The sequence below is a fragment of the Botryllus schlosseri genome, chromosome 1 (genome assembly GCF_051294905.1).
Source record: "Botryllus schlosseri isolate E-star chromosome 1, Bs_hap1, whole genome shotgun sequence".
In the NCBI taxonomy this organism is placed as follows: domain Eukaryota; kingdom Metazoa; phylum Chordata; class Ascidiacea; order Stolidobranchia; family Styelidae; genus Botryllus; species Botryllus schlosseri.
The window spans coordinates 36932123-36958840 of record NC_137236.1 but is presented as its reverse complement, the minus strand read 5'-3'; the positions used below and the strand labels follow the sequence as shown (position 1 = coordinate 36958840).

General features: G+C 40.6%; 2 protein-coding genes across 4 annotated transcripts in view; one reads left to right on the top strand and one right to left on the bottom strand.

The window, feature by feature from the left end:
- LOC145436101 (actin-related protein 10-like) overlaps positions 1-26718 on the bottom strand; it is a 126603-nt gene that overhangs the window by 94291 nt on the left and 5594 nt on the right. The window contains exons 5-9 of one of the 3 annotated variants that reach the window (XM_080313385.1): positions 26348-26572; positions 25469-25568; positions 25029-25114; positions 24724-24855; positions 23229-24014 (exon numbers count right to left, since the gene is read on the bottom strand). In XM_080313385.1, coding sequence (XP_080169511.1) covers positions 23793-24014; positions 24724-24855; positions 25029-25114; positions 25469-25568; positions 26348-26572 — 765 coding nt within the window. In that variant the 3' untranslated portion in view covers positions 23229-23792. Of the gene's footprint in view, positions 1-23228; positions 24015-24723; positions 24856-25028; positions 25115-25468; positions 25569-26347; positions 26573-26718 lie in introns of those variants that run through there. The other 2 variants (XM_080313392.1, XM_080313398.1) reach the window with 2 other exon arrangements.
- Positions 3959-15051, top strand: LOC145448798 (uncharacterized). The gene has a single exon (XM_080327248.1). The coding sequence runs from the start codon at positions 9804-9806 to the stop codon at positions 12777-12779; it is 2976 nt and encodes a 991-aa protein (XP_080183374.1). The 5' UTR covers positions 3959-9803; the 3' UTR covers positions 12780-15051.

Sequence of the window (26718 nt, the reverse complement as noted above, 5' to 3'; positions counted from 1 at the left end):
CCGGGGTTGTCGTACACCCTAGGGTGTACCAGAATTTGCGAAGGGTGTACCACTCGGATGGGGTGTACAGGGGTGTACCAGATCCGAATTACAATGAGCCGATGGCTAGCTATCACAAATGCAGGTTTATGGGTCAGTACAGGTTGACGCACAGGTTAATAAGCAATATGGTACGATGTTATCTCAAGTGTAATACTGTACACCGCTTGATTGTGATATCATAAGCAAATATTTCTCCTAGTCATTTAGCCGTCGGCAATAGACCGATGGTTCCGTTTGGTGTTGGAAAGTATGCAGTTAACAAACATGTGTTCAGCTAGTCATTTGTCTTTTGGTGATTTTTGAGGAAACCGCCGCGATAGCTCAGACTTCTTGAATCGGTACTTCCTACCCGACGTTAATAAATACCGCAATGCACATAAATGAAGTGACGTAGCCAGCCAGGGTCGAAACAGCTTCCATGTTGAAATCGAAACCCTTTTGTTTTAAAATGCCGATTTTATGTCCGATATTTCGCCATACATTTGCAATTTAGTATTTTGTTATTAGTGATGCAAATTAGCGACAATAGACTGTGTATAGCGGCATACGATCTGAGCATAGTGTCCTATATGGTGTCAACACAGGCAAATCTCATGCCTCAGTGAAATTGTATCACGTCACAATTTCCATTTGGCTACAGGCAATTTGACGGTCATTTTGACCGGCTTGCCGAGCATTAAATTTGGTAAAACGGGTATCAATCGAAAGCTGATTCTCCACTGATTACGAAAATATAAATTTTATTCCGCTCGTGGCCCAGGAACTCCCACAATCAGCCTCGAATTTTTCATTGTTATGGAGATTGGCATTGATACGCAACAATGCTGCCTGGCGAAACGAGAGAGTAGCTCAGGACGTAACAATGCTGTCTGGCGAAACGAGAGAGTAGCTCAAGAGAAAAAGAGCCAGACACCATTGTTGCGTCACAATGCCAATCTCCATAACAATGAAAAATTCGAGGCTGATTGTGGGAGTTCCAGGGATACGAGCGGAATAAAATTTATATTTTCGTAATCAGTGGAGAGTCAGCTTTCGATTAATACCCGTTTTACCAAATTTAATGCTTGGCAAGCCGGTCAGAAATGACCGTCAAATTGCCTGTAGCCAAATGGAAATTGTGACGTGATACAATTTCACTGAGGCGTGAGATTTGCCTGTGTCGACACCATATAGGACACTATGATCTGAGGTTACTGACATCTCTTGCAGCCCAAGTGCTACAATCGACTGTGTGTGATGTTGGGCAGGACTGATACGCAGTAGGCTGGTGCGCCTGCTATCATCGCTGATCTGAAATACCGCTTCTGCAGCAGTGGCTTTATCTACTCTCTCTCCAATACTGTTACATTTAGGTTGATTATCGTTCGTAATGTCATGCTGTTTTTGGGCTGACACGAAATAAATTCCAAATTGCGTGGTGGGCGGCTTAACTGGCTGCGAATAGACTCTGTGACCAAATACTATTTTATTCCAATCCAAATTTGTTGACGGCAATAACTCCGCTTCTACTGGTTAGAATTGAACCAAATTTGAAGAACATCGTTTTTATAGACAACCTAATGCAGTGGTTCCCAACCTGTGGTACGCGTACCACTAGTGGTACGCGAAGGTCTTCCAGGTGGTACGCGAGTAGATTCTGCTTTTTTCGACCGAAGGGAGTAATTAGTTCAGGTGAGGTTGATTTTGAGTTTTTTTGAAGCCGTCGTCCCGCGCTATTCCCCAGCTGCTAATTTTCCCTTATACGTGGGAATGCGAGCAAGGATTTTCACCCCTGATTGCTATCAAGTCGAAGAAACGAAACCGACTTGTTGCGAACATACATGACTTTCGATGCGCTGTAAGCAAACGTATGCCACGCATCGACAAGCTAGTGGAAAATAAATAAGTACAGCCATCGCATTAAATAAATTGACTTTTTGTTGTGCTGTGTTTTTATTTCATTATGTTGTTCTTCTTGTGACTGGTGGTGAAAAACACAATTCCATACATTCCATCAACCCTGGCTGATAATGGCTAGTTCAGAGGTGTCAAGCTCAAATTGCATCGCGGGTCGGATCGAAGTCATGAAATCGCTCGCTGGCCGGACCAGTCAACGGAATCCAAAATGTTGCCTCGTGCCATTGCTTCTCGCTGGAATACTTTATTATCAAGCATATATAGATAATACACGGACCGTAGGGGTTTCATTCTAGCGAGTCTCAACACCAATATTTGCGAGCAATGAAATTGTCGAAAATACGATGTTTGTCCGGTTGAATACAGTTAAGAACCGCTAAAACAATGGCATTACCGGCGATACAAGTAGTCATATTTCAGTGTTCCCTTTGCTTTAGTCCAGAGGTGGCCAACCTGCGGCCGTAGACACGGAATTCAATTAGTATGTGTTGGTGGCCGTCGACATGCAATTCGAATTTCCGAATTGAATCCCGATTTCTTGAAAGATTTTAATTATTCTTGAAATTTTCTTCACGCTGCGCGCGATTCAATGCAACTACGTTTTTCGATTTTTATATAGTATCACCCTTTGCAATCAGAGCCCCACAATACAGATGCAAACATCAGTGAAAATGATGCGCCTCACATGGAAATATCAGCTCGGAATCGTGTGCTCCTCACTATACTAACAATCCTGATAAGAGGTCAAGAAATAACAGCATGCTACAAAGTGACTAATACCAATTGGCCCACCCGAAGATGCATCATAATTTATAACTTGCTTTAAATTTTCGAAAACTCCCCTACATCAACTCTATACCAGTGAATCTGATCACACGGGATGAGAAAGGATAAATGTTTCATAAACTACTAATATCAATGACGATATTCATTGGTGAATCTGAATTTTTTTCGCGCTTCGCGCGACTATGAGCACTTACTTCCTTAACATTACCAGTGACCACTCGCGATTTTGGTGCGCATAGTGAGCCTATCATTAAATAGATTTGTCCGGAGTACACCAGAAATGGACATAGACACTTTAACCTGGGTATTTGGCGTCCAGCTCGTTCATTACGACTATGCCCTGGAATACAACCGTAGGCTACGCGAGTGGTCGAAATGCGGCCGTGAATGGCAAAAAGGTTGGCCACCCCTGCGTTAGTCATAATCTGGCGTTAGCCCTGCGTATGCGTTGTGATGAATACAAGATATTTAACTGTCAACGCGGACGTTATAATTTGGTTTATTAATGTGGATGTGATGTATAATATAATCTTTTTTCAATGTACTCAGAATTGCTATGCGGGCCGGATAAAATCGTCTGGCGGCCGGATCCGGCCCACGGGCCGTATGTTTGACATCCCTGGCCTAGTTTAATAGAATTGGTTAATACACCTCGCATAGGCCTAATACGTGAGTATGACGTCATAAATGGTGGAAACGCGAGTAACTTATATAGGTGGTACGCGAGCACTGCATAAAACCTCAAAATGGTACGTGGCTGGAAAAAGGTTGGGAACCACTGACCTAATGCTTTCATGGCGTGAACAGAAAAAATTCAAATCTTTCGTTATTTATTTTTATATAATAAATAAAAACTTTCTTCTCCCGTAGCAATGCGGCTACTGGTTGGAATTGAACCAAATTTGGTGTGTAGGCTTAAGTTAGGTAACCTAACAATTTTATCAAGTAGCCAGTACGATTTGAGAAAAAAAGTTATTTTTGAAGACCCCTAATGAACAGGGGTGTACGAGTGTTGAGGAAACGTTCAAAGGGTGTACCACGTCGAAAAAGGTACACTCGTCCAGTGCATGATCATTATCAGCGGCCGATAAACGTCGGTGAACAAAAATTGACAATCGGTACCGGATCAGCATTGCAAGTTCCGCCTGTTTACGGTCGGCTCGGTCCGCCGTTTAGTGTTGGCCGTGATGTGATTACAATAACAACAATATCGTGGAAGTGGGTATTATAGAAAACTGTCAGTGTCAGTCAGGTCAGTACGAGGAGGTTTGCTGTGATTATGTTATATGTTGACAGTAAGATCAGTGTCTACGTTCAAAATATGATCGGTATGTTCACGATAAGGTCAGTCCACGGTTGAGGGTTTATGACATTCGGTCAAAGGTTGGGGACGAGGGTCCTATCCTTATCAATGACACTGGTAAACACTGACACTGGTGATTTTTGATTTAGATATTTTAGCTTTTTTGAATGTCTGCTGTCCGACACAGACATATGGCTGTGCAGTGGCACATTTATATCAAGAGTACATGTGCAATATGTGCATCCTTATTGTCTGACAACTGAAAATAGGCATACACAATATTTTGAAGCTGGCACATATCATCCAATCGTGCTTGTGATATTGCAACAATTCAATGTTTCTGTATTATCCACGAAGACTAACTGAGTGTGCAATTGTTACTGCACCTAAGACATTGCCATTTTCGAGAATGTCACTTTTTAGGATCTTTTTTGAGATACCAATATTGACATTTGCCATTCACTAGAGTTGTGAATCGGGATTCCTAACTCCTCCACCAACCCATGGTAACAGTATCATGCCAATGTCAGTACCACGGCAATACACAAAGCTGCCGAAAGTAGCCCTATGATGAAAACGCCGTTTCTGATGACAGAAAGTGAGATATCTTTGCTCTCTCGCCAAGTATTAATCTTTTCTCAATTCGCAAGGATGCTAAAAGTTCCGAATATTTATCTTCCAAGTCCCAAAGCGTATGTCTGATCAATCAACTTGTGTTGATGGAATACTCTACGTTCTGAATCATCTTTGATTTCTTCATCTTCATCATTATGCCTGCTATATTAAGATCTTCATCTTGATCCAAATTATCTAGCTTATATGAGTTTCAAGTTTAACTGAATATGCTGAATGGGGCATGGGACCTATAGTTATTAGTAAATGTAATGTTTATCTTGCTTGCCATATCCTGCAGTTTGTATCTAATATGCGAAATGAAATATATCCTTCGATGACTGCATCCTCTAACCAAAAATGGGTGAAAGCCTCGGCCTAGATCGATACCAGTACCTTTTTTCCTAATAATTTAATTTACCCCTTGGCTATATAATATAACTTATATGATAAAGTGTGGATTTCTATATGGTATAGAAAAGTAATATGGCTAACTTCGTGAAAATTTGCATATTTTGGGCATATATGTCGTCGAGCAAAAACTTGACGTGATAGAAGAAAACCAGTGGCATTTTCGGGAATCGGCACACCAAAATCATCCTAAATCAAGTGCAAAATCAAAGTCAACAATTTTTTCGTTCAAAATTGTTGCTCAGTGTAGTTGTAAAATTATATTTTCATTTGAACAAGACTCACTCATGTGCAATGCTTTTTTCGATGTTAATCTTTATGCATCATTCCTTTTAGTCTACCGTATCTTCTTGCTCTTGTCCTTCTTTCTTCATTGGGTCTTTCTTCTCGGCTTTTTTATCGCTATAAGAACAGTGACACATGGGACGAGGAGCTCGGGCCACCTACGTAGGTGTTGCCGGGCCAACGCTCACCACTATACGCTATACCTTCCCCCTAATGATAGTGACACCCTGACCTAATGACCCTATTGCCCCCAACCTAAGGACCCTCACCCCCAAACCTAATGACGCTAACCCTTAACCGTGGACTGGGATTATTGTGAACATGACGAATGACCTTATTGTGAACGTAATTGCCCCAGCGCTGTAGAATAAGTTGCGCGCGACAAAAGGGTTTCTTTATAGAAGAATTAAATTATTAAACAGAAAATTGTGTGTAAGATTGCCACTAATTTCACTCTGGCACACACTCACTGACCCGCTTCGGCACAGAATAGAGTGTCCAACCTTTTTTGCCAAAGGGCGATATTCGGTTGATGAAGGATTATACAGGCCACTTGATTATTGATAAATTTTTCTCTCTTTGTCTGCATACAATAGAGCCAAATTGATTATATACCGGTATGAGAAATCAGTATGCATCAATTTATCAGTCGCGCCGAGTTACAAGTCAATCTCACTTTTATAGTTTTGACACGAGTCAAGTCTAGTCATTTTCAATTCACCACCAGATCAAGTCCGAGTCAATGAGTATAGAGTAGGGGTGGGCAGCCCGGCTTCATGCTCGAGCCGCATATCAAAAATCTTGGCTTTAAAGGAGCCATAAAACAAAAATTCGAAAATTTGGATTCATGACGTCACAAGGAAATGTAAGCTATCAAACAGTGTTTATTATTGTGTGGTGACGCCCCGTGGGCTGCACGGTGTTTGAAATCAGGCTGATCTGACGTCTAAGCGATGCGAAGCAATGATTTATGATTGATTGATGACCAGGCATCCATTGTTGCGGATGGAACATTTATGTCAACTCAATTCTAGCGTTAAATTGCAAATTTCTAACCCTTTACTGCCACCTTACCTTAAATTTTACAAGTCTTGCGTAAATCAGAAGGAAAGAAGCAACACGAAAACAATACACACATTGTTAATACACGATTTTTTTCAACTCTGCTCGAGTGATATAGGATGGCTCGCATTCATAACATCGTAACTTTCCTCAGTCCTAACAGTTTCTGGACCTATCTTCGAGGTACCAGGACAGATAGACAAATACGAATAGTGTGGTGACTTTACTATTCTTCGAAGTTACAATGAAATGTCTGTTTGGGCCATCCTAGTCTCGAGTCATATGACTTGGTTCAAGTCATGCACAATGACTCGAGTACCAGTCGAGTCAATAGACAAATTGACTGGAGTCGAATCGTTTTACGCATTTCAAAAAATAACTCAAGTCGACTCATCACAGCCCTGATTTCTTTCTCCGTCCAATACACCAGTAGATGTATTTAGTGTCATAATTGGGAGGCGATGTAGCCTGAGAAGTATCGATGATACAAAAATATAATCTATTTTCGAACTTAGCACCCCCTAAAACATGAAGTTGCATAAAAAATTTAGCCAAACAACAGCGATTAATATATATAATTATATATATATAAAGTTATTTATTACGAAAATTACCACGCGGGCCATTGATTCTTGAAGTCAAGGTCTTGACCCAAACATTGGTGGTGAATAGTGCAAAATTCGGTTGACGCCGCACCGGAATAATCGTTCAATAGGCCTATACCATAAACGAGGGTACTTGATAATTTTTCACAATTTTCCTTGGAATCTTTGAAATGCTAGAGTGCAGGGGGCAAGCTTTGTGTTTTTCTGAGGTTATGGAGCAGATATTAGAAATAGAATTAACTGGTCCAAAGTCTTTTTTGAATTATCCATGTTCGAAGTTTTCGCAGCATGTGGGGTAACTTTGGACCATGTAGTTTTTTGCATGTCTCTACACTCTATTGTTTATGAAAGCTCTTGAATGAGGCGTATTCGGTGAGAGTTGATGAGAGCAGTGGCTAAAAATGAAGAAAAATAGTATACGTCTGTCTTATTGCATGATTTCTTACCTAAACCCGACAGAAAAATAAAAGTCAAAAATTTACAAAAATAAGGTCTATGGTGAAGGCTAACGCCCCCCCACCCGGATTCATCCCTTATCTCGATTTTCAATCGTGTTGTCCCCTATTGGGACTTATAAATAACGTATGGTGATTGATATTCTAACTGTAGGTCAGGGAGGGGGTGTTTTTAGTGTTGGGGGAGGATTAGGGTCGGGGGAGGGTTAGAGTCAAAGTTGTGGTTAGGGTATCCCAATATCTAACCACAATAAGGTTGTTCAAAATTGTTCAAAATTTCTCCGGCTACGTTATAAAATTGTTATGTCGGCTAAAACAATGCTGCACACCAAAATTTGGCTTAATTCAAACCAGTAGATGCGAAGTTCTTGCATCAAAAAGTTTTGGATTTATTATATAAAAAATAAATAACAATTCAAATTTTAAGCCCATCATCTAAAATTGTTAGGCTGTCTGTAGAGACGACGCACACCAAATTGAGCTCAATTTCAAGCAGTACAAGCGATGTTGTTGCAGTAGAAAAAATTGCATTTGAATAAAATAGTATTTACGGCGGCCAGTCCTTACATTATTTAATGTAAGATCATAGAATTAAACATTTTTCTACTACAATAGCTGCGCGTACAGTCGTTGGAATTGAGCCGACTTTGTCATGCATCATCTCCACTGACAGCCTAACAAATTTATGGGGTGGACTGAAAATTCTATGAATTTTATTTGTCATTTTTAAATAATAAATCGAAATATTTCTACCATAGAAATTTCGCTTCTACCTGTTGGATTTGAGCCAAAAACCCTAGCCTACTTTATAGGCCTACCATTGCAGACAGCGCATTGTCTGCACAGTGTGTATCATGAACAGTCAAATGACACAAATATGTTGGCACGGCGTTATGCTCAAGGGACCGCAATATCCTAAGTGAAGCAAGACTGCGTGGGCATTGCATGGTTCTTACATCTTTATGAAAAATTGAGATGTACACCATCGTCAGAATGAAGCAACACTGTGTGTCACCAGCAGTGTACGCACGCAGAAACTTCAGTGTAGTCAGCCAACAGCTGCCACAGTTGAACTTTCTTTCTCTATTCTTCTTGATGTTGTTTGTATATTCATGGTGTTTGTCGACTACAATGGTCATTTACAGCGGGCCGATATTCCTTATATTTTCGATTCCGTATCCGTCGAGTATCTGCCAACATTTAGCACGGCCCGATTCAATGCTATTTGTAAGACACTGCTTACGCGGATGAGATGGCAGAAGGAACCTAGATCAACATTCAACACTTGGGTAGGAATTCTGGAGTCGACCTCGGTCGGAGTAGAACCCACAACCTATTGGTGTTGTAGCTGTGGATTATCCCACTACGCTATCTCGCCACATCTCCATTCTTGGCAAGCTAGTTAGCAAAGACAGACACTTTTTACCCGAGAATCAGGTCTATCTAGAACTAGATATCTAGATATCCTTGCCGAGAATGTAGGAAAGTATCTTTCGTTGTGCTACAACAAATTTCAATTATTTTCACCATAGTACGTCATGTACTGGAATTCATCATAGGGCCAGATTTTGTTTAAATAATATTTTGTCATGTAATAAATTGTCAGTTATTGAGTGAGAAAGTTTTTCAGGGAAAACTACTTCGTAAGGACAGACAGTTCAAACCAGAAATGAGTATAAGTAGTACAATTCTAACATGTTTTATGAAAACACCTAATTTGCATACGGTAGGTCAAAATTTGGTCTTTTAAGGTCAAACAATGTCAAAATTTAGATATTTTAGGTCAAAATCTTTCGTTTTTAGGTAAAAAAATCGCCCTTCTGATGACTTCTTTTAGGGGGACAGTAGGCATATGTCAAGCGTGATAAGGGGAGCCGGGAAAATCGAGTATTAGGCTTCGAGTCGAGTGTTTGATTTTGACTCGTTAAGACGTGACAAAATTGTGAATAATATGGAAATATGTTCCTTTTATGCGACCACAATAACTAGAATGCCAGTTCTACATCACATTGAAGCGATAGCACTTTGTGACAATGCTGTGAGTGATCACGACTTTACAGATGTGTCATTGCAACTAATGTGCGCAGCTTTGTGCTACCGGTTTTGTATGTTGCGTTATGATCAATCAAGATTAAAAGCCTCACACAGTCAAAAATTGTATCAAAATTATTGTTGTCATTAATAAATTAACTTTTAGCGACAAGAAGGATCGTATCATTATTAGAGATAGCAAACTTTGTTACAAAATCTTAGAAATTTGTGCCTAACATTTTACGCTTAAAGATTTCATGTACTATTTCACCTCAATTTCTATATAGATGCAATCAGTAGCCATCATTTCAACGGATGAGTGTTACAGACTCTCATATTCTAACTATTCATCATGACTTGAAATATCATTTAGGTTATATTTACAAGAGTGGGGGAGGATCAGAGGATATGCATTCCGCCGTCAAAAATCATGAATGCGATGTGTGTGGGAAAGCATTTACTGGCAAGGGTAACCTGAAGCTTCATATGAAGACGCACGATGAAGTCAAGAACCATGAATGCAATGTGTGTGGAAAAGCTTTTACTCAGAAGGGTAACCTCAAGCTTCATATGAAGATCCATGCTGGCATCAAAAATCATGAATGTGCTGTGTGCGGGAAAGCATTTACTGGCAAGGGTAACCTGAAGCTTCATATGAAGACGCATGATGAAGTCAAGAACCATGAATGCAATGTGTGTGGAAAAGCTTTTACTCAGAAGGGTAACCTCAAGCTTCATATGAAGATCCATGCTGGCGTCAAAAATCATGAATGTGCTGTGTGTGGAAAAGCATTTACTCAAGGGGGTCACCTCAAGCTTCATATGGAGATGCATGCTGGCGTCAAAAATTATGAATGTGATATGTGTGGAAAAGCATTTACTCAGAAGGGTAACCTCAAGCTTCATATGAAGATCCATGCTGGCGTCAAAAATCATGAATGTGCTGTGTGTGGGAAAGCATTTACTCAAAAGGGTAGCCTCAAACTTCATATGAAGATGCATGCTGTCGTCCAAAATCACCAATGTGCTGTGTGCGGGAAAGCATTTACTGAGAAGGATAGCCTGAAGCTTCATATGAAGACGCATGATGAAGATAAGAACCATGAATGCAATGTGTGTGGAAAAGCTTTTACTCAGAAGGGTAACCTCAAGCTTCATATGAAGATCCATGCTGGCGTCAAAAATCATGAATGTGCTGTGTGTGGAAAAGCATTTACTCAAAAGGGTCACCTCAAGCTTCATATGCAGATGCATGCTGGCGTCAAAAATTATGAATGTGACATGTGTGGAAAAGCATTTACTCAGAAGGGTAACCTCAAGCTTCATATGAAGATCCATGCTGGCATCAAAAATCATGAATGTGCTGTGTGTGGGAAAGCATTTACTCAAAAGGGTAGCGTGAAACTTCATATGGAGATGCATGCTGGCGTCAAAAATTATCAATGTTATGTGTGTGGAAAAGTATTTACTCGAACGGGTAACCTCAAGCTTCATATGGAGATGCATGCTGGCGTCAAAAATTATGAATGTGATATATGTGGAAAAGCATTTACTCAGAAGGGTTACCTCAAGCTTCATATGAAGATCCATGCTGGCATCAAAAATCATGAATGTGCTGTGTGTGGGAAAGCATTTACTCAAAAGGGTAGCCTCAAACTTCATATGAAGATGCATGCTGTCGTCCAAAATCACCAATGTGCTGTGTGCGGGAAAGCATTTACTGAGAAGGATAGCCTGAAGCTTCATATGAAGACGCATGATGAAGATAAGAACCATGAATGCAATGTGTGTGGAAAAGCTTTTACTCAGAAGGGTAACCTCAAGCTTCATATGAAGATCCATGCTGGCGTCAAAAATCATGAATGTGCTGTGTGTGGAAAAGCATTTACTCAAAAGGGTCACCTCAAGCTTCATATGCAGATGCATGCTGGCGTCAAAAATTATGAATGTGACATGTGTGGAAAAGCATTTACTCAGAAGGGTAACCTCAAGCTTCATATGAAGATCCATGCTGGCATCAAAAATCATGAATGTGCTGTGTGTGGGAAAGCATTTACTCAAAAGGGTAGCGTGAAACTTCATATGGAGATGCATGCTGGCGTCAAAAATTATCAATGTTATGTGTGTGGAAAAGTATTTACTCGAACGGGTAACCTCAAGCTTCATATGGAGATCCATGCTGGCATCAAAAATCATGAATGTGCTTTGTGTGGGAAAGCAGTTACTGAGAAGGGTAGCCTGAAGCTTCATATGAAGACGCACGATGAAGTCAAGAACCATGAATGCAATGTGTGTGGAAAAGCTTTTACTCAGAAGAGTAACCTCAAGCTTCATATGAAGATCCATGCTGGCATCAAAAATCATGAATGTGCTGTGTGCGGGAAAGCATTTACTCAGAAGGGTAACCTCAAACTTCATATGGATAACCATGCTGGCATCAAAAATCATGAATGTGCTGTGTGTGGGAAAGCATTTACTCAAAAGGGTAGCCTCAAACTTCATATGGAGAGGCGTGCTGGCGTCAAAAATCACCAATCTGCTGTGTGTGAGAAAGCATTTCCTTTGAAGGGTAGCGTGAAACTTCATATGGAGATGTATGCTGGCGTCAAAAATTATCAATGTTCTGTGTGTGGAAAAGTATTTACTCAAACGGGTAACCTCAAGCTTCATATGGAGATGCATGCTGGCATCAAAAATCATCAATGTGCTGTGTGTGGAAAAACATTTATTCAAAAGGGTAACCTCAATCTTCATATGGAGATGCATGCTGGCGTCAAAAATCATCAATGTTCTGTGTGTGGAAAAGCATTTACTCAGAAGGGTAGCCTCAAACTTCATATGGAGATGCATTCAGGCGTCAAAAATCATCAATGTGCTGTGTGTGGGATAGCATTTACTTGGAAGGGTAGCCTCAAGCTTCATATGGACATGCATGCTGGCGTCAAAAATCATCAATGTTCTGTGTGTGGAAAAGCATTTACTCAAAAGGGTAACCTCAAGCTTCATATGGAGATGCATGCTGGCGTCAAAAATCATCAATGTTCTGTGTGTGGAAAAGCATTTACTCAGAAGGGTAGCCTCAAACTTCATATGGAGATGCATTCAGGCGTCAAAAATCATCAATGTGCTGTGTGTGGGATAGCATTTACTTGGAAGGGTAGCCTCAAGCTTCATATGGACATGCATGCTGGCGTCAAAAATCATCAATGTTCTGTGTGTGGAAAAGCATTTACTCAGAAGGGTAACCTCAAACTTCATATGGAGATGCATACCGGCGTCAAAAAATCTTGAACGTGCTGTGTGCGGTGAAACATTTACTGGGAAGGGATACCTCAAGCTCCATATGGAGATGTATGCTTGCTCCCAATTTGACTCAGTTGCATGCAGCAGAAGCCAAGTTATGACAATTTGAAATTTCAACCATTTTGTAAAATAATACTATTTACGGTGGCGAATTGTTTCAAATGACCAAACATCGTGTATCGTGTTCCATGCGCTTTTCTGTTGAGATACGATGAGACTGCGTTTGCGTGAAGACATTGATTATTGAAAACAAATTTAGACGCTCGTTTGCTGGAAATTGGTTAGATAGATTTTGATAGCCCATTGACTGCAGCACCTTCGAGTCATGAGTTATCGCGAGTCGTTGCACATTTTGACTCGAACCAAGTCACGTTTTCGAAGTATGAGGCATGATTCAAATCCTTTTACTGGCTGCTGGAAAATGGAAACACAGATTGAGTCGTCATTTATTATGAATCGTGGAACGAGTATAGAGTAGGGTTGCCATATTTTTGAAATCCAAATTCCGGACACTCTTTAGCGCATACTAGCGGATTTCAAAATGAGGTATGAGCACATTGTGGATCAATATGACGTCACACTAGCAAAGCCTTGTTTATCGACTAAAGGTCGTCACGATCCGGTTCAGGAGTATGTATGTGGTTGTGTGTTGTAGGTTGTAACCAGGACCGAAGCCACAATTTTTCAGCCGCCTCCCGTGATCTTTAGCCCATCGTAATCGATGCAACTTCTGGGGCTTACTATATGCATCTGGTTTCCATATGCACCTGGCCTTGAATGAATTGAATAAATTATGTGAATAATATTGGTTCTTCCATACAGTACTTTATAATTTGATCCTCTCTCCGCCCACATGACCAGAGTTAGCGGTAGAGTTGATGGAGGATGATGACTTCGAAAATGCAAGGAGCGTGATTGTACATCGTTAAGTCATGTGTAAACGGTCTAAACCAGGGGCGGGCAGCTTCTCCAGTCGGCGGGCTGGATATAGGAAATTTATGTACTTGGCGGGCCGGATTGCTGAATCAATAGGCTACATTATTCACCCATTTATCCACATGTACTAGGAATAAATCGTATTTAATGAAGAATGGGGATTTGAAAACGGCATTTTCATACAGGCGCCGCCATGACTGCTTCACTCGTATCAATTAACACACGGTGCAATCCTTAATTAAGATTCCAAGGCGTTCGATAAGCCCGCTACCAGAAATTTACCAAGATATCAATTCATTAGGGTTTGGTACATCGCAAATGCCGATAATGCAATTCCTCTCGCTTCGACAAACTTACGCGCAAGCTCCCCTCTCGCACGCTGGGCACACAGTCCACACACGTGTATTATGGCATACAGTCGGTAACATCTGAAGTTTAGTAGCAGGGAAGCTCGGCAGACTGCGGCCGCGGGTCACATTATCATGTAAGACGGGGAACTGTCCGCGGGCCGGGCAAAATCCCGTTGCGGGCCGGATCCGGCCCTGCCCTCCCCTGGTCGAAACCGTGTAGGCCTCTGGCCCCTTCTCTCTCATATCTGTATATCACGTCATTTATGTCTTTCTTCTTGGACCACGTAACTTACCATTTATCAGCACGTGCATCTCAAATTACGAACTAGACTCATCTGCGATATCCTACTGCAGGGGTGGGCAAACTACGGCCCGCGGGCCGCATGCGGCCCGCAACACCGTTCTGTGCCGCCCGCGAGAGTCTAAAGAAACTTAGTAAAAATATTGATAAAATGCGTACTAAAAATCGAATTAATGCAGGAACTTATGAAATTTTTTCTTCGTACATTTCACCATGATAATTCTGAGGCAGTGGTTCTCAAACTGGGGGGAGCGCCCACCTTTGGGGGCGTGAAAGCATCTGAATGGGGGCGCGAAGCTGAGTTCAACAAAAAAAATAACGCGCTTCGCGCGATTTCCCCCCATTCTTGATAATTTCTCTGCATTTAGTCTGAATTTAATATTTAAAAGTCTCTCATCCACAGTCGTAACCTTCCATGTCAGTAACTATCCGTTAGGTTTGCTATCATCCTGGTTGCGTTTTGTGATATGTGGATAAGGGGGGAGGGGGCCATCTTTCTCCATCATAAGGAGGGGGTGTCTTGAAAAGTTTGAGGATCACTGTTCTAAGGTAAATACTTCGCCAATTGCGCTGATATATCCCCAGTGGCTTACTGCAGGTCAAGCTTAGATTCGTTTTTCATAACTGACACAAGTGAGGAAGAGATCTATGAAATAGTTAGAGATATGAAAACTGGAAAGGCAGAGGGTCATGATGGACTTTCTACCGACCTACTAAAAACTCTCATTCCTGCCATTGGGCCCACGTTAGCGTATTACTTCAACCAATGTGTAGAATTGGCCATTTTCCCAGCTGCTTTGAAAATAGCTAAAATTACTCCTGTTCACAAATCCGGAGATAAAACTGACTTGAATAATTACAGGCCTATCTCAGTCCTACCGTGTATTGCTATATTATTTGAGAAACTCATCTATAAAAGAATGGTGACATTCTTCGAACGAAATTCCCTGATATCGAGTAGCCAATTTGGCTTTCGACACAACACCGACACAAATCAAGCCATCACTGATCTAATTACTAAACATTATTCAACCCTAGGCTCTAACGATGTTTGCTGCAGTATATTTTTAGATTTGAAAAAAGCTTTTGACACGATCAACCATTCTTTATTGCTTGAAAAATTACAGTGTTACGGTATTAGAGGTAAATCTCTGGAATTATTTCGTTCCTATCTTTCAAACCGCTTACAGTACATTGACCATCACATGACATCTCCCTTTCACTATGGGAAAATCGAGACCGGTGTTCCCCAAGGCTCAACTTTAGGTCCAATTCTTTTCATAATGTACATTAATGATCTGCCAAACGCATCAAAGTTCCACACTACTCTCTTTGCAGACGATACGTGCTTATTTGCTCGCGATTCTGACCTAGCTTCTCTCCAGCATACAGTCAACTCTGAAATGGAAAACATTATCACTTGGATGAATGTCAACAAACTAGTAATAAACCCTGCCAAAACTCAGCTGTTGATTAGCAACAACAAGGCACCGCCCACTCACACACCCCATTTTGCAACAACAATACTTGGCGTCACTGTGAAACCAACCTCCACTGTGAAATATCTAGGGCAGTGGTTCTCAACCGGGGGTCCGCGAAGCAATTTCAGGGGGTCCGCGAGACCTCTAAATTTTTAAAATGGTTGATAACCTAATTTTTATTTTTTATTTTGAGAAAGCATGAGGCAGTTTCGCACCACAACTGCTAAAACCTCATGACTCATATCATCATAATAATCGTCTGACATGAGATATCGTAGTGTGGAAATTCATTTCCATCGCCAATTTTCCAATAACCTGCTGATACAAACATATTGCTGTTTAGCGACGTTTTGTTGGGGTTTGTGGTAAAAATAAAAATATGGAGATAGTAACGTCAATCAGGGTGACTTCGTAATGTCGGCGAAACCTTCTCGATTTAAAGTTGTCAGTCTCATCAAATTAGTGAACAGTCGTTTGAAATAATAATTTACGAAGTATTTCCCTAATTTTTCCCAATGCAGGGATTGAAATCTCGCCACGAAATCCATTTGATCCTGTAATACACATAACCACTATTTGAATAGCTTCTTGGAGGTACAGAAATTCAATATACAATTAAATAGTATATTCATATTGAAATGAACCCGAATATTTACGGCTGACACTCGTCATAAATCGGACAATGATATACCTATACTCTTAAAGCTTGGCTATCAGATTTGGCGCATTCTTATTGCGGATGCCCTATCGACAAGGCTGGTTTTTGATGAACAATGAGTGTTTCGTTGCTGTCAAAGCATTACGCTCCAACCCTGAAATTCATATCACCAGTTATATTGGTACGCAGCCTTGTCGTGTTAATGTTCAATAGTTCATGGTCGAAAATGCTTGCTCGAACAGAATAAGTCGTTTCATTACAGTCATTCTCAGGTTGGAAAACTTGGATCCATTCTTTGGCGCATAAAATTTGTCTATATACTTTAAGATTAGGATTTCACTTTGACGGTAGAAACTCTCTGCGGGCCGATCAAAATGCCGTCGCGGGCCCATCCGACCCGCGGTGCGTATGTTGCCAGTCCCTGCGCTAGATGCTGGGCGTGATATGTTCATAAAATATATGTTTCTTCATTTTGGTGCCATAAATGTTGCAATCACACCAAACGTATAGTCGGAAGCGTTATGCGTTAATATTGCATTAGCCTCCATCTATATTTGCGGAAATGATTTTCGGAACTCCTCGTTCATATCAAAACGAAGACGTGGATTTTCAAGACACGACCACTTACTTCAAGAAATACAGCAGCAAAATTAGCTTTGAAATATTCAAAGTCTACCAATTTATACATAAATAGTATATGTTATTTTTAAGAAAAATCAATATTTTGTTGTTTATCACAAGCCTACAATTCATATTTGCACAAAACAGATGAAGGTTGCACCATAATACAGCTAAAATTGAAGTAAAACTGGAGGGGGTCCGCGAGGGTCCGTGACGGTCAAAAGGGGTCCGCGAAGCCAAAAAGGTTGAGAACCACTGATCTAGGGATACACATTGACAATGATATGTCTTGGAGATCCCATATCGAATTGCTAGTGTCAAAAGTTTCTCGCGCTTGTGGTGTGCTGTCACGGGTATCTCGTTTACTTCCCAGATCAGTTCTAAGAACTCTATACTTTTCCATAATTCATCCTCATCTGTTATATGGTATTATTTTTTGGGGCACAACTTTCAAAACGTACTTGCAAGCCTTATCTGTTCAACAAAATAGAGCTATCCGCTCAATATGCCGTCTAGGGCCACGGGACAGTGTTCAGCAAGCATACAGATCCCTCAACATATTAACAGTTCCTAAAATGTGCTCTCTAGAAATTGCAAAGTTGATGCATAGATACCACAATGGCAATATTTCCGATGCATTGCTAGGCCTATTTCTTCTCCAAAAAGACGTCCATACTTATAATACCAGATCTGCTTCTTCTAACAACTATTTTATTCCACGTGTGTCTTCAATGGCTCAAAGATCCATTGTCTTTTTAGGACCAAAACTATGGGGTGAGATTCCAACTGAATTGAAAAATATGTCTTTTAACGAATTTAAATATCATTATAAAAAGCAGCTCTTGCAATCATAACCTTATGTCTACTGTTTAGTTTCTTCATTCTCATACCATTGAGAGTTTGGTACCGTTTGTATTGTCTACTTGTTATTTTACCAACTGTTTAGTTATTTGTTATTATATAGCTAGATTGACAGCAGTGATATGCCAAATCATTAACTATAGATATACATTATACATATATGGGTTATATGTAATTGGTATTGCATGTTGACCTATATGTGACTGTCTGTTTAATGTATGAGGTGACCAGCTGACTTGAAGGCCTGAAGGTCGTATCGCTGGCCACCATTTCACAGCGTTACTTTCTTACACATGAAAATAAACTTCTGTCTGTCTGTCTGTCTATATTATTTTTTAAGTTCTGGCGCGACAGCCCGAGCTCAAGGCCCACGCAGTTTGAAAGGTTTCAATTGCTAAACATCAAAGAAATCCTTTAACGAGATTGGCATAATTCTGATCACGAGTGTGACTTCAGATTGGCCACTCCAGTATTAATTATTTCAGTGATGTGCTTATTAAAAACGATTCGCGCGTGTCTTAAGTTGATTCGTTCTCTGTATGCGTAGAATGAGGGTATTTATATTTTATCTACACATAGTACAAGCGTGTTTGGAGCTAACATGGTTATGATGCTGTCATCATTGTGTGTCCTCGAACTGAACCAAAAGTGGAATTGGTAAATCTATGAACGGATCATTTTTCACGGATTTAACTTTCAATCCTGTTGTAAGAATCGGGAAAACCGACTTTCATTTCTATAGTTTCAACAAATTGGTTACTGAGGTCGACCAGCCTAGAAATCTCGTCACTGTTTCTGACGCGTGTACGATATCATCAAAGAAATGTTTGGTTTGTTATAAATAAGCATATATATTAACTCCATGTCCTCACTATATAATCAAATACCAATATTGTGTTTTGGTTTTCCCAATTTTATATTGTGCGGCCCGCGAATGGATTCAGATGTTGAATGCGGCCCGCGAGCTCAAAAGTTTGCCCACCCCTGTCCTACTGTATATTCCATGCATATTCGACCAATATATCTGGAAAAGGCAATTGTTTGTGTCTATTGAGCTACAGTCAAGAACTACGCAGAACACAGGACGTTCGTGTCAGCTACTGCGGAAGTGCCAGTTAAGTATAAACTATAAGCGGATATCCGTTGACCACGGACTTTCCGTATACTTATCGCAGACTGACTGACGGCTACTACTATTACCTGATGTCGCATGGTGACCTGACGTTCGTGACTTAGTTCAAACGAAAAGACTCTTTGCCGCCATTCCCTTGCAACGATACGGATATTCACGAAAATACCAGGACTGCAAGACACATCCGGTATTTACTAGGGATGGTGTGAACGTGAGGCTCACGTTCGTGTTCTGTGTGTGAACCTCGGAAAATTTGAGGTTCGCGTTCACAACAGAACCTTGGTAGGTTCTGCACTGTGAACCTTTTTCATATATTGCAATTTTCACTTCATTATAACATATTTGGTTCAACTTTATTGACTTTCAAGTGCGGGCCACTCTATGCATGGAGCTGGCAACATAAACATTCAACACTAAACGAGCATGCCCTTGACAATCTCAAAAATTTACTTGTATTGTTACAAAAGTTTGCTCGAAATCTCCAGCTTTCCGTTTGTGCAGATTTAGTGTCTCTGTGCTGTGAGCTTGACCCGCAATCACATGACATCAAGAGAGAAATACACTGTGTTTTGTCAACAAATGATCCTTATTCAACCAATCAATGAGATTGATATCGTCTTCAGATGTAAAAATCTAGCAGCCGTACCGGGTCAATCTTGACTACATATGTATAGTACTGTATCATAAAAACCAAATCCTTGCGACTGGGGTGTTGGCTATACTGCTGTATAACTTGTTAATCGGTACCAAGTATAGAAACCCATTTTACACTCTGCTAAATATCCATGTGGCAATACTCAGACGCCGAATACATTGTCCGATCAGGTCGAAATTGTTGGCAAAGCGACGCAAGATACTGACTTTATGGGATTATTATATCATTTGATTACCCCAGTTGATACATTTGCCAACGTTTCAAACCTTTATATGTACCTAAGTACTGAGCTATTATGTGGCCTCGAGTCGCCGCTTGGTATCGTGTACAGTAGGCAATCACCTAATTGAAATATGGGGTTTAAATTAGCAATATGACGTCACGTGACGTCATGAGGTTCACGTTCGTGTTCACGCAGAACCTTTCAAAAAGGTTCACGTTCACACGAACCTGAACCTTTCAGAGGTTCACACCATCCCTACTATTTACCCCTTTTATACGATTTCTGGATTTATTTGTCGGCTGGCAGTTCGTATATACATTTGACCGTAATTTTCCGTGTTATATAATTTCGCTTTTTGATATTTCAATTATATTCGTAAATTTATTGCGGTTTTTGTGATTATGGCAACCAACAGCGAATCAGATGCGGGTGTAGCTGATAAAATAGCGCATAAGTTCGATCTTAGATACCGCGGTGATGAACCTTGTATTGGCTTCGGCATATCCAATGATAATCTTCAAAACGATATAGGCTTACACCATGAAAATCAAAATGTTGATCAGTCCGCCCATCCGGCAGACGCCGGCGATAATGATGTCGTTTCCCGCGGAGTGAACGGTGAAATTCCCCGGAATGCACGGCATATACCCGTGATCCCATTCGTAACCTACTAATTTGATTATTTGACTCGTTTTTAGTTACTTTAAAGACGCAACTTTCGATCGAAATTCGTCCGCTTTATGCTTCAATAATTTGAATAGGTTTTTCGAAAATTTCAATATTACATCACAGTATACGCACGCTACATTACAATAATCTACTGCATTTTACTTGATAATTATTTTTGACTATGGTACTAAACGAGTATTCCTAATTAATTCGGTAATTGAGACGAGCTTCATAATAGCTCTGACTGATTCGTTTGTTAACAACTAATAAATATACGTACAAACTATTCTTGCGGTTCAAAGTCATATATGAGGCCTGGTTACGGTGAAAATTGTCACTGTGAGAGTGTGAAAGCCGTCTATAGAACCCGGGATACATTAATTAGATTCATGTACCACTATAGTTTACAGCAAAGGTCTCAAACTCTAATGTGGTCGCGGGCCAATTTCCTGATTTTGATGACCCCGCGGGCCACATCATCTATAATAGGGATAACCAATGCATAATTACCCAGTAGGCCATATTTAACAGGACCTTGCAGACAGGTATTTCACAAACATCGCGAAAATATAATTTACTATTATACTATTCACGCTTGGCACGTAAAAATCACATTTTCAAATAATTCAATAAAATAGTTTTTTGTGTCGGGCATAATTTGTTAAAATAATAAATTATAGACATCATGCGACAGGACGCATGGTGACATCGTAAAAGTGTCGGGTTATTATATTGCAGCTAGTGGACCTTTGACGTGCCACAATTTTACGTAGAATATTTTAGATGACCTGATATCAGAGCATGTGAGCGGTGTAGCCTAATCGGGGTTTACGATAGTCGTGATAAATTAGCGTTGCCATACGTCCGGTATTTCCCGGACATGTCCGGGATTTCTCTGTTCAAACTAGCGTCCGGGAGGAATTTCTAAAATATGCCAAATGTCTGGAATTTTGGAAATTTGACGTAGGCTCATAATTTTTTCGTAAATCAGCATAAAAGCATTATTTATGGGAATATTTATGCTGATGCATGATATTTTTCTCCGCGCTGCGCGCGATTTACGATCACATTTATTGATTTTAATATGAAGACTACCACACCCTCGCAAATACTGCAATAAAATATAAATAAAAACAACCTTCATTTACTGGAAAAAGTCTAATTGTAATGGCAATTTTAGGAGAACGGCATAACCTAAAGATCGTTAAGGCCGTTTAAATGCTTTATTCAAAGATAGTGGTTCCAAACGTGGGGGTCGTTTGCCTTTATTCTGGGGTTCGCAAATATGTTGAACGTAATCAGCTTCCAATATAGCCCGTGAGTAAGTCCGGGCAAAGGTGTTGACTTCTTTTAGTAATTAGCTCGTCAAATTTTGATCTGGGCCACGGAACATTTTCAAATTGGAGATGGAGTTGTGACCATTAAAGGTTGGAAACCACTGGATGTGGGGTGTTGAAAAAGCTCCGTGGTGCGCACCGGCATAACGCTGATAAACGATCTTATCGGCTGGGCATGAACAATTGAACATGACTTAACGATGTACAATTACGCTCCCTGTATTTTCGAACTCATCCTCCTCCACCAGCTCTACCGCTAACTCATGTGGGTAGAGAGTATAGTAACGATCTATAGCTGTGGTCGGGAACCATGTTAGTCCTATATTTCTCATTTTAACTTCAAAAGAGCCATACATGCCAATCCCTTGTCACGTCAATATTGAAAATTCGTGACGTCATGGTAATACGAATCACAACTTAATCGTGGGCGCCATATTTTCTCTGTAAAAACTGGTAGGCTACTAATCATGCTGTGGTAGCGCAATCCATCGTAAATAGCTGAGAATTTATAATAATTGATATTAATCTAATATAGCTGTAGCACTGATTCCAAAAATCTAAATATTGATCGACTTCTCATTTCGGCGGTAACATAAACGTTGCACTACACGCCAATATCTTAAGTGAAGTACTAGAAAGCTACTTATCAAAGGACTAAGGAGACATTGTGTCAGCAAAGTATTTCCACATCCATAGATTCAAACTGCAAACTTTTATGTCAAAAACTATATATTAAAAATCATATCATCAAATTTCTTCCACTCTGAGCTATTTGAGTGACTTTCATCAGGACGAACGTATGTAAATACGGTCAAACAATTTAAAAATACAGAAACATTAATTTTGTTGTTGTGAGTGATTTATCAAAATAAACCAAGAGATTGGTCATTAATTGCCGTAGCCTGTCCTAACACTGCGTAAAATGTTTAGATTGACGGTAGGAACAATTTGATCAACCGACGAGACGCTTTTTATCACTATCCACCCAGATGACAGCAAAGTATTGCTGACCGAAGTCAGCACGCTACCGGCATCCAACTATGACTCAACTTCCATAACTACTTGATAGAATAAAGACTTTCTCTTCAAAGTAGTTTGGACAGGTCTTAAAAATCAATACTTTCATTTGTAAATAAGGAATTCGAGGCACGACTTTTACCGAACTAACCAATGTTGACCCACTCCCCCTCACACAATCAGCAAAAAATACGAGCACCGTTAAATATAGTACTTTATTGGCATAAAATTTACGACTATAAAACACAACTTCTGTTCCCAGTGGCTGGATTCGAGAAATATATACACAAATCTTCCCGTAATGTGGATGCTCGAGCGGGTCTTTCAGGAGTAGGACTGGAAATATGACCTTTTCATTTTTCAGTCAACAACACAGCAGCATTTTGATGAAGTGGATCATTCGCGAGTCGGAAAATTGACTTTTTTCCAGTTAACGCAACATGATTTCCCGTAAAAATTGTTGCATCAGCACTTTTCGGGTTCAGTATTGTGAATTTTGTAACTTGTAAAGTGTCCTCCTTTCCAGAACTCAAAATATCGCAGCCCTATCATAGTGGTCGCATAAAAGGAAGATACTTTAACCTTCCACATCATTCAAACTGTTGCCATGTCATATTGTCATAATTAGTGATACTCAAATGCTCGATATTGCCCAACCCTAATCGCAGAAGCAATTGGCCGACACAGGAACATCCCTGGCGCAGACTGCAATATTTCCATAGAACAATCAACCGACAATCCTATATTCAACGAGACCGAGCTACTTCTTCGCGGCTTGCGCCAGCCTTAGCGCAGCCAGGGCCGATACGGCTGCGGAATTTCGTGGCACCGACCCGACACTGGACCTTGACGACGTTCTCAGCCCTGACGAGCCGAGATACGGCAGGCTTTTACGGCCGGATTTCATCGCCGCTGGTTTTTCAGGCTGAAACTCGGGCGGTTGCAGATCCAATACACACCAATCCGGAAGTCGATGTTTGTTCTGAAAAAAGGGAAGACTACATTATCGCAGGCGTTGACTCGATTTGACACGGACTTGAGTCACGATTTTTGGTGACTAGATCTGACTCGAGTCATTTTTTCAAATAATTAAAATGACTTGACTCGAGACCAGGACGACATTATAAGAATAGTAAAGTCACCATAGGAACTGAAACTGTTAGGACTGAGGAAAATTGCGATATCATGAATACGAGCCATACTATATCACTCGAGCAGAGTTGAAAAAGTGGGTTGAACCAGATTATACTGAAAACTGAACAGTGAACATCAGACTCGGACTTGACGCTTTACTAACTGACTCGGTGGTGAATTTAAAATTATGCGATTTGACTCGAGGAAAAACTATAAAAGTGAGATTGAAAAGTGACTTGGTTAAAATCGCGTTGTATACTCTAAAAATAGTACATTCACCTTAAGCCATATATGTTCGCCTCAATCCTCGAATATTTGAATATTCATGAATGTGACGCCACGTAAAATTATCTGAGAGGAGTTACAGTAATGCTCGAGTCTGAGTTCGGTGAAGAAAATATTAAGCGGCATATTCAAAATGTCCCAGTCGGAGATACAGTGAACTGACTCCGCAGCCCTGCTTGTCCTGCTCAGCCAGTACACTCACTATTTTGAATGCCTCGATATTATGACACTTCGCTATTTCGAACGCAAGCCATAACGACAATTACCCTCACCTCGATAAAATATTCTTTCGTTATGGATCTATGAGGAAAGGTATCCAGCGAGGCGTAAATAGAGGCTCCCAACCATGACACGATATTTCCACGGACAGGCGTGCTATGAATTCGAAACCGACACTCGGACAGCTGAGAATACATACATCAACGGTATTTAATATGATCAAGGGAATTCAGTAATTCTAATTCTGATTTAATTTGAAAAAAATGTGCAGCTATATGTGTAATTTTAATCTAAATTTGGACTTTGTTCAACTCTCCTTCTAATCAGGAGTAATCACAGGCAACAAAACATAACTTACAGGCTTGTATCGTTCCTCAATCGCCACCAGATCTTCGAGCTCAGACAACAGTCTGTGCGAAAAGCCGGGAAGCATAGACGTTCCACCTGAAACAGAAGTATTTAGACAAACGTTAAAGACACAAAGGGCAATTCGTTTTACATTTCAAAAGCAGAACTTTCCTAATCACCATTTTCTACTTGCACTTGTGATAGTTTTGACACGTCTTAGAAATCGCTACTTTACATTGGTTTCAAGCGACTGATTTTAAAGCAGGTCAAAACAATTCCAAACGGAAGTAGCCTACTCCTGACTAGTAATTTACAGAGTCACTCAACTACGTCTGCTTGAAAGTCAATGATGACCTCTGTCAACCTCCACGAAGCGTAATAAAATGCCAAACACAACATATCGCACATGCAGAATTCCTTCTAACATTAGCAAGCCATAAAATAGTTTACCCGACAGAACCAGATTTGAGGCTAGAGCTTTTCTCGAGTCGACTGGGCATTTTAATATGGAATCCAGCACCAGAGTTGGCAGCGATAACCGATCGTTGTCCTGAAATAATATAAAATAGATTCGATTCAGTCAACTGGATAACACAACTTAACACAGTGGTTCTTAACCCGGGTTGTCACGATTTTTTTCAAATACGTAAAATGACTCGACTTGAGTCAATTTGTATACCGATTCGACTTGTATTCGAGTCATTGTGCAAAACATGAACCAAGTCATAACATGACTCGAGACTAGGACGGCCAAGACAGACATGTCATTGTAACTTCGAAGAATAATAAAGTTACCATATCATTGGTATTTCGTCTATCAGTCCTGATGCTTGGAAAATCGGACCAGAAAGTGTTGGGACTGAAGAAAATTACAATATTTTGAATGCGAGCCATTCTATGTCACTAAAGCAGAGTTGAAAAAAGTGGGCTGAACCGTACTGAACCTAAAATTGAACAGTGAAGGCTACGACTTGGACTCTAGTCACAACACTATGACTCGGCCCTCTGGCCACTGGCTTGGACTTGACTCGGCGGACCCCGTAACTCGCCCCCCCCCCTATGGTCCAGCTTGGTAAGGATCGCACAACTTACTTAAGTACTCGTCGAAAGAATCTACAGAATTAATACCCGATTCAGATTCCAGTATAGAATCAAATACATTACAAATTTCTCGATCAATATGAAATTGGATGTTTCACTTCTCGAATAAATGGACAATCGTTAACTCCCGGCATTTTGCCGTTAAGATGTATAATTGCAACGTATTTGGCAAAGCAGCACTTGAGAACCACTGGCCTAGCACAAATCTGGAAACTAACAAAATCAAACCTGTTCGAACAAAATCTCCGCGGCTTCCTCCCGCACCAGCCCCGGAATCATCAACCGTCCCTGGCCGCCCATTGGATACACCATGTCAGGTGGCGGTGTGGGTCGTCGCGCAGAAATCTGGGCTTCCACGCCTTTTTCTCGTTTCAGCGCTGCCTCCCACTGGGCTAGCTTGTGAGCCTGGATTTCTCTGGCCCTTCCGTGCTCGGTAACAAAACACGACTTGACCTGACACAAAACGGTAGAATTTCACAGTAAATATCAACTCAAGTCGGCTGATACCGTCGTTTCTAAAATCCGCAACTTGCACAAGAACTAGACCTAATCGCTTTTTCAAAAGTCACGACTAGAGCTAGAACAGGGGTGGGCAACCT

Coding starts and splice junctions, on each gene's coding strand:
- LOC145448798 (XM_080327248.1), top strand. CDS start 9,804: ATGAGTGTTACAGACTCTCATATTCTAACTATTCATCATGACTTGAAA.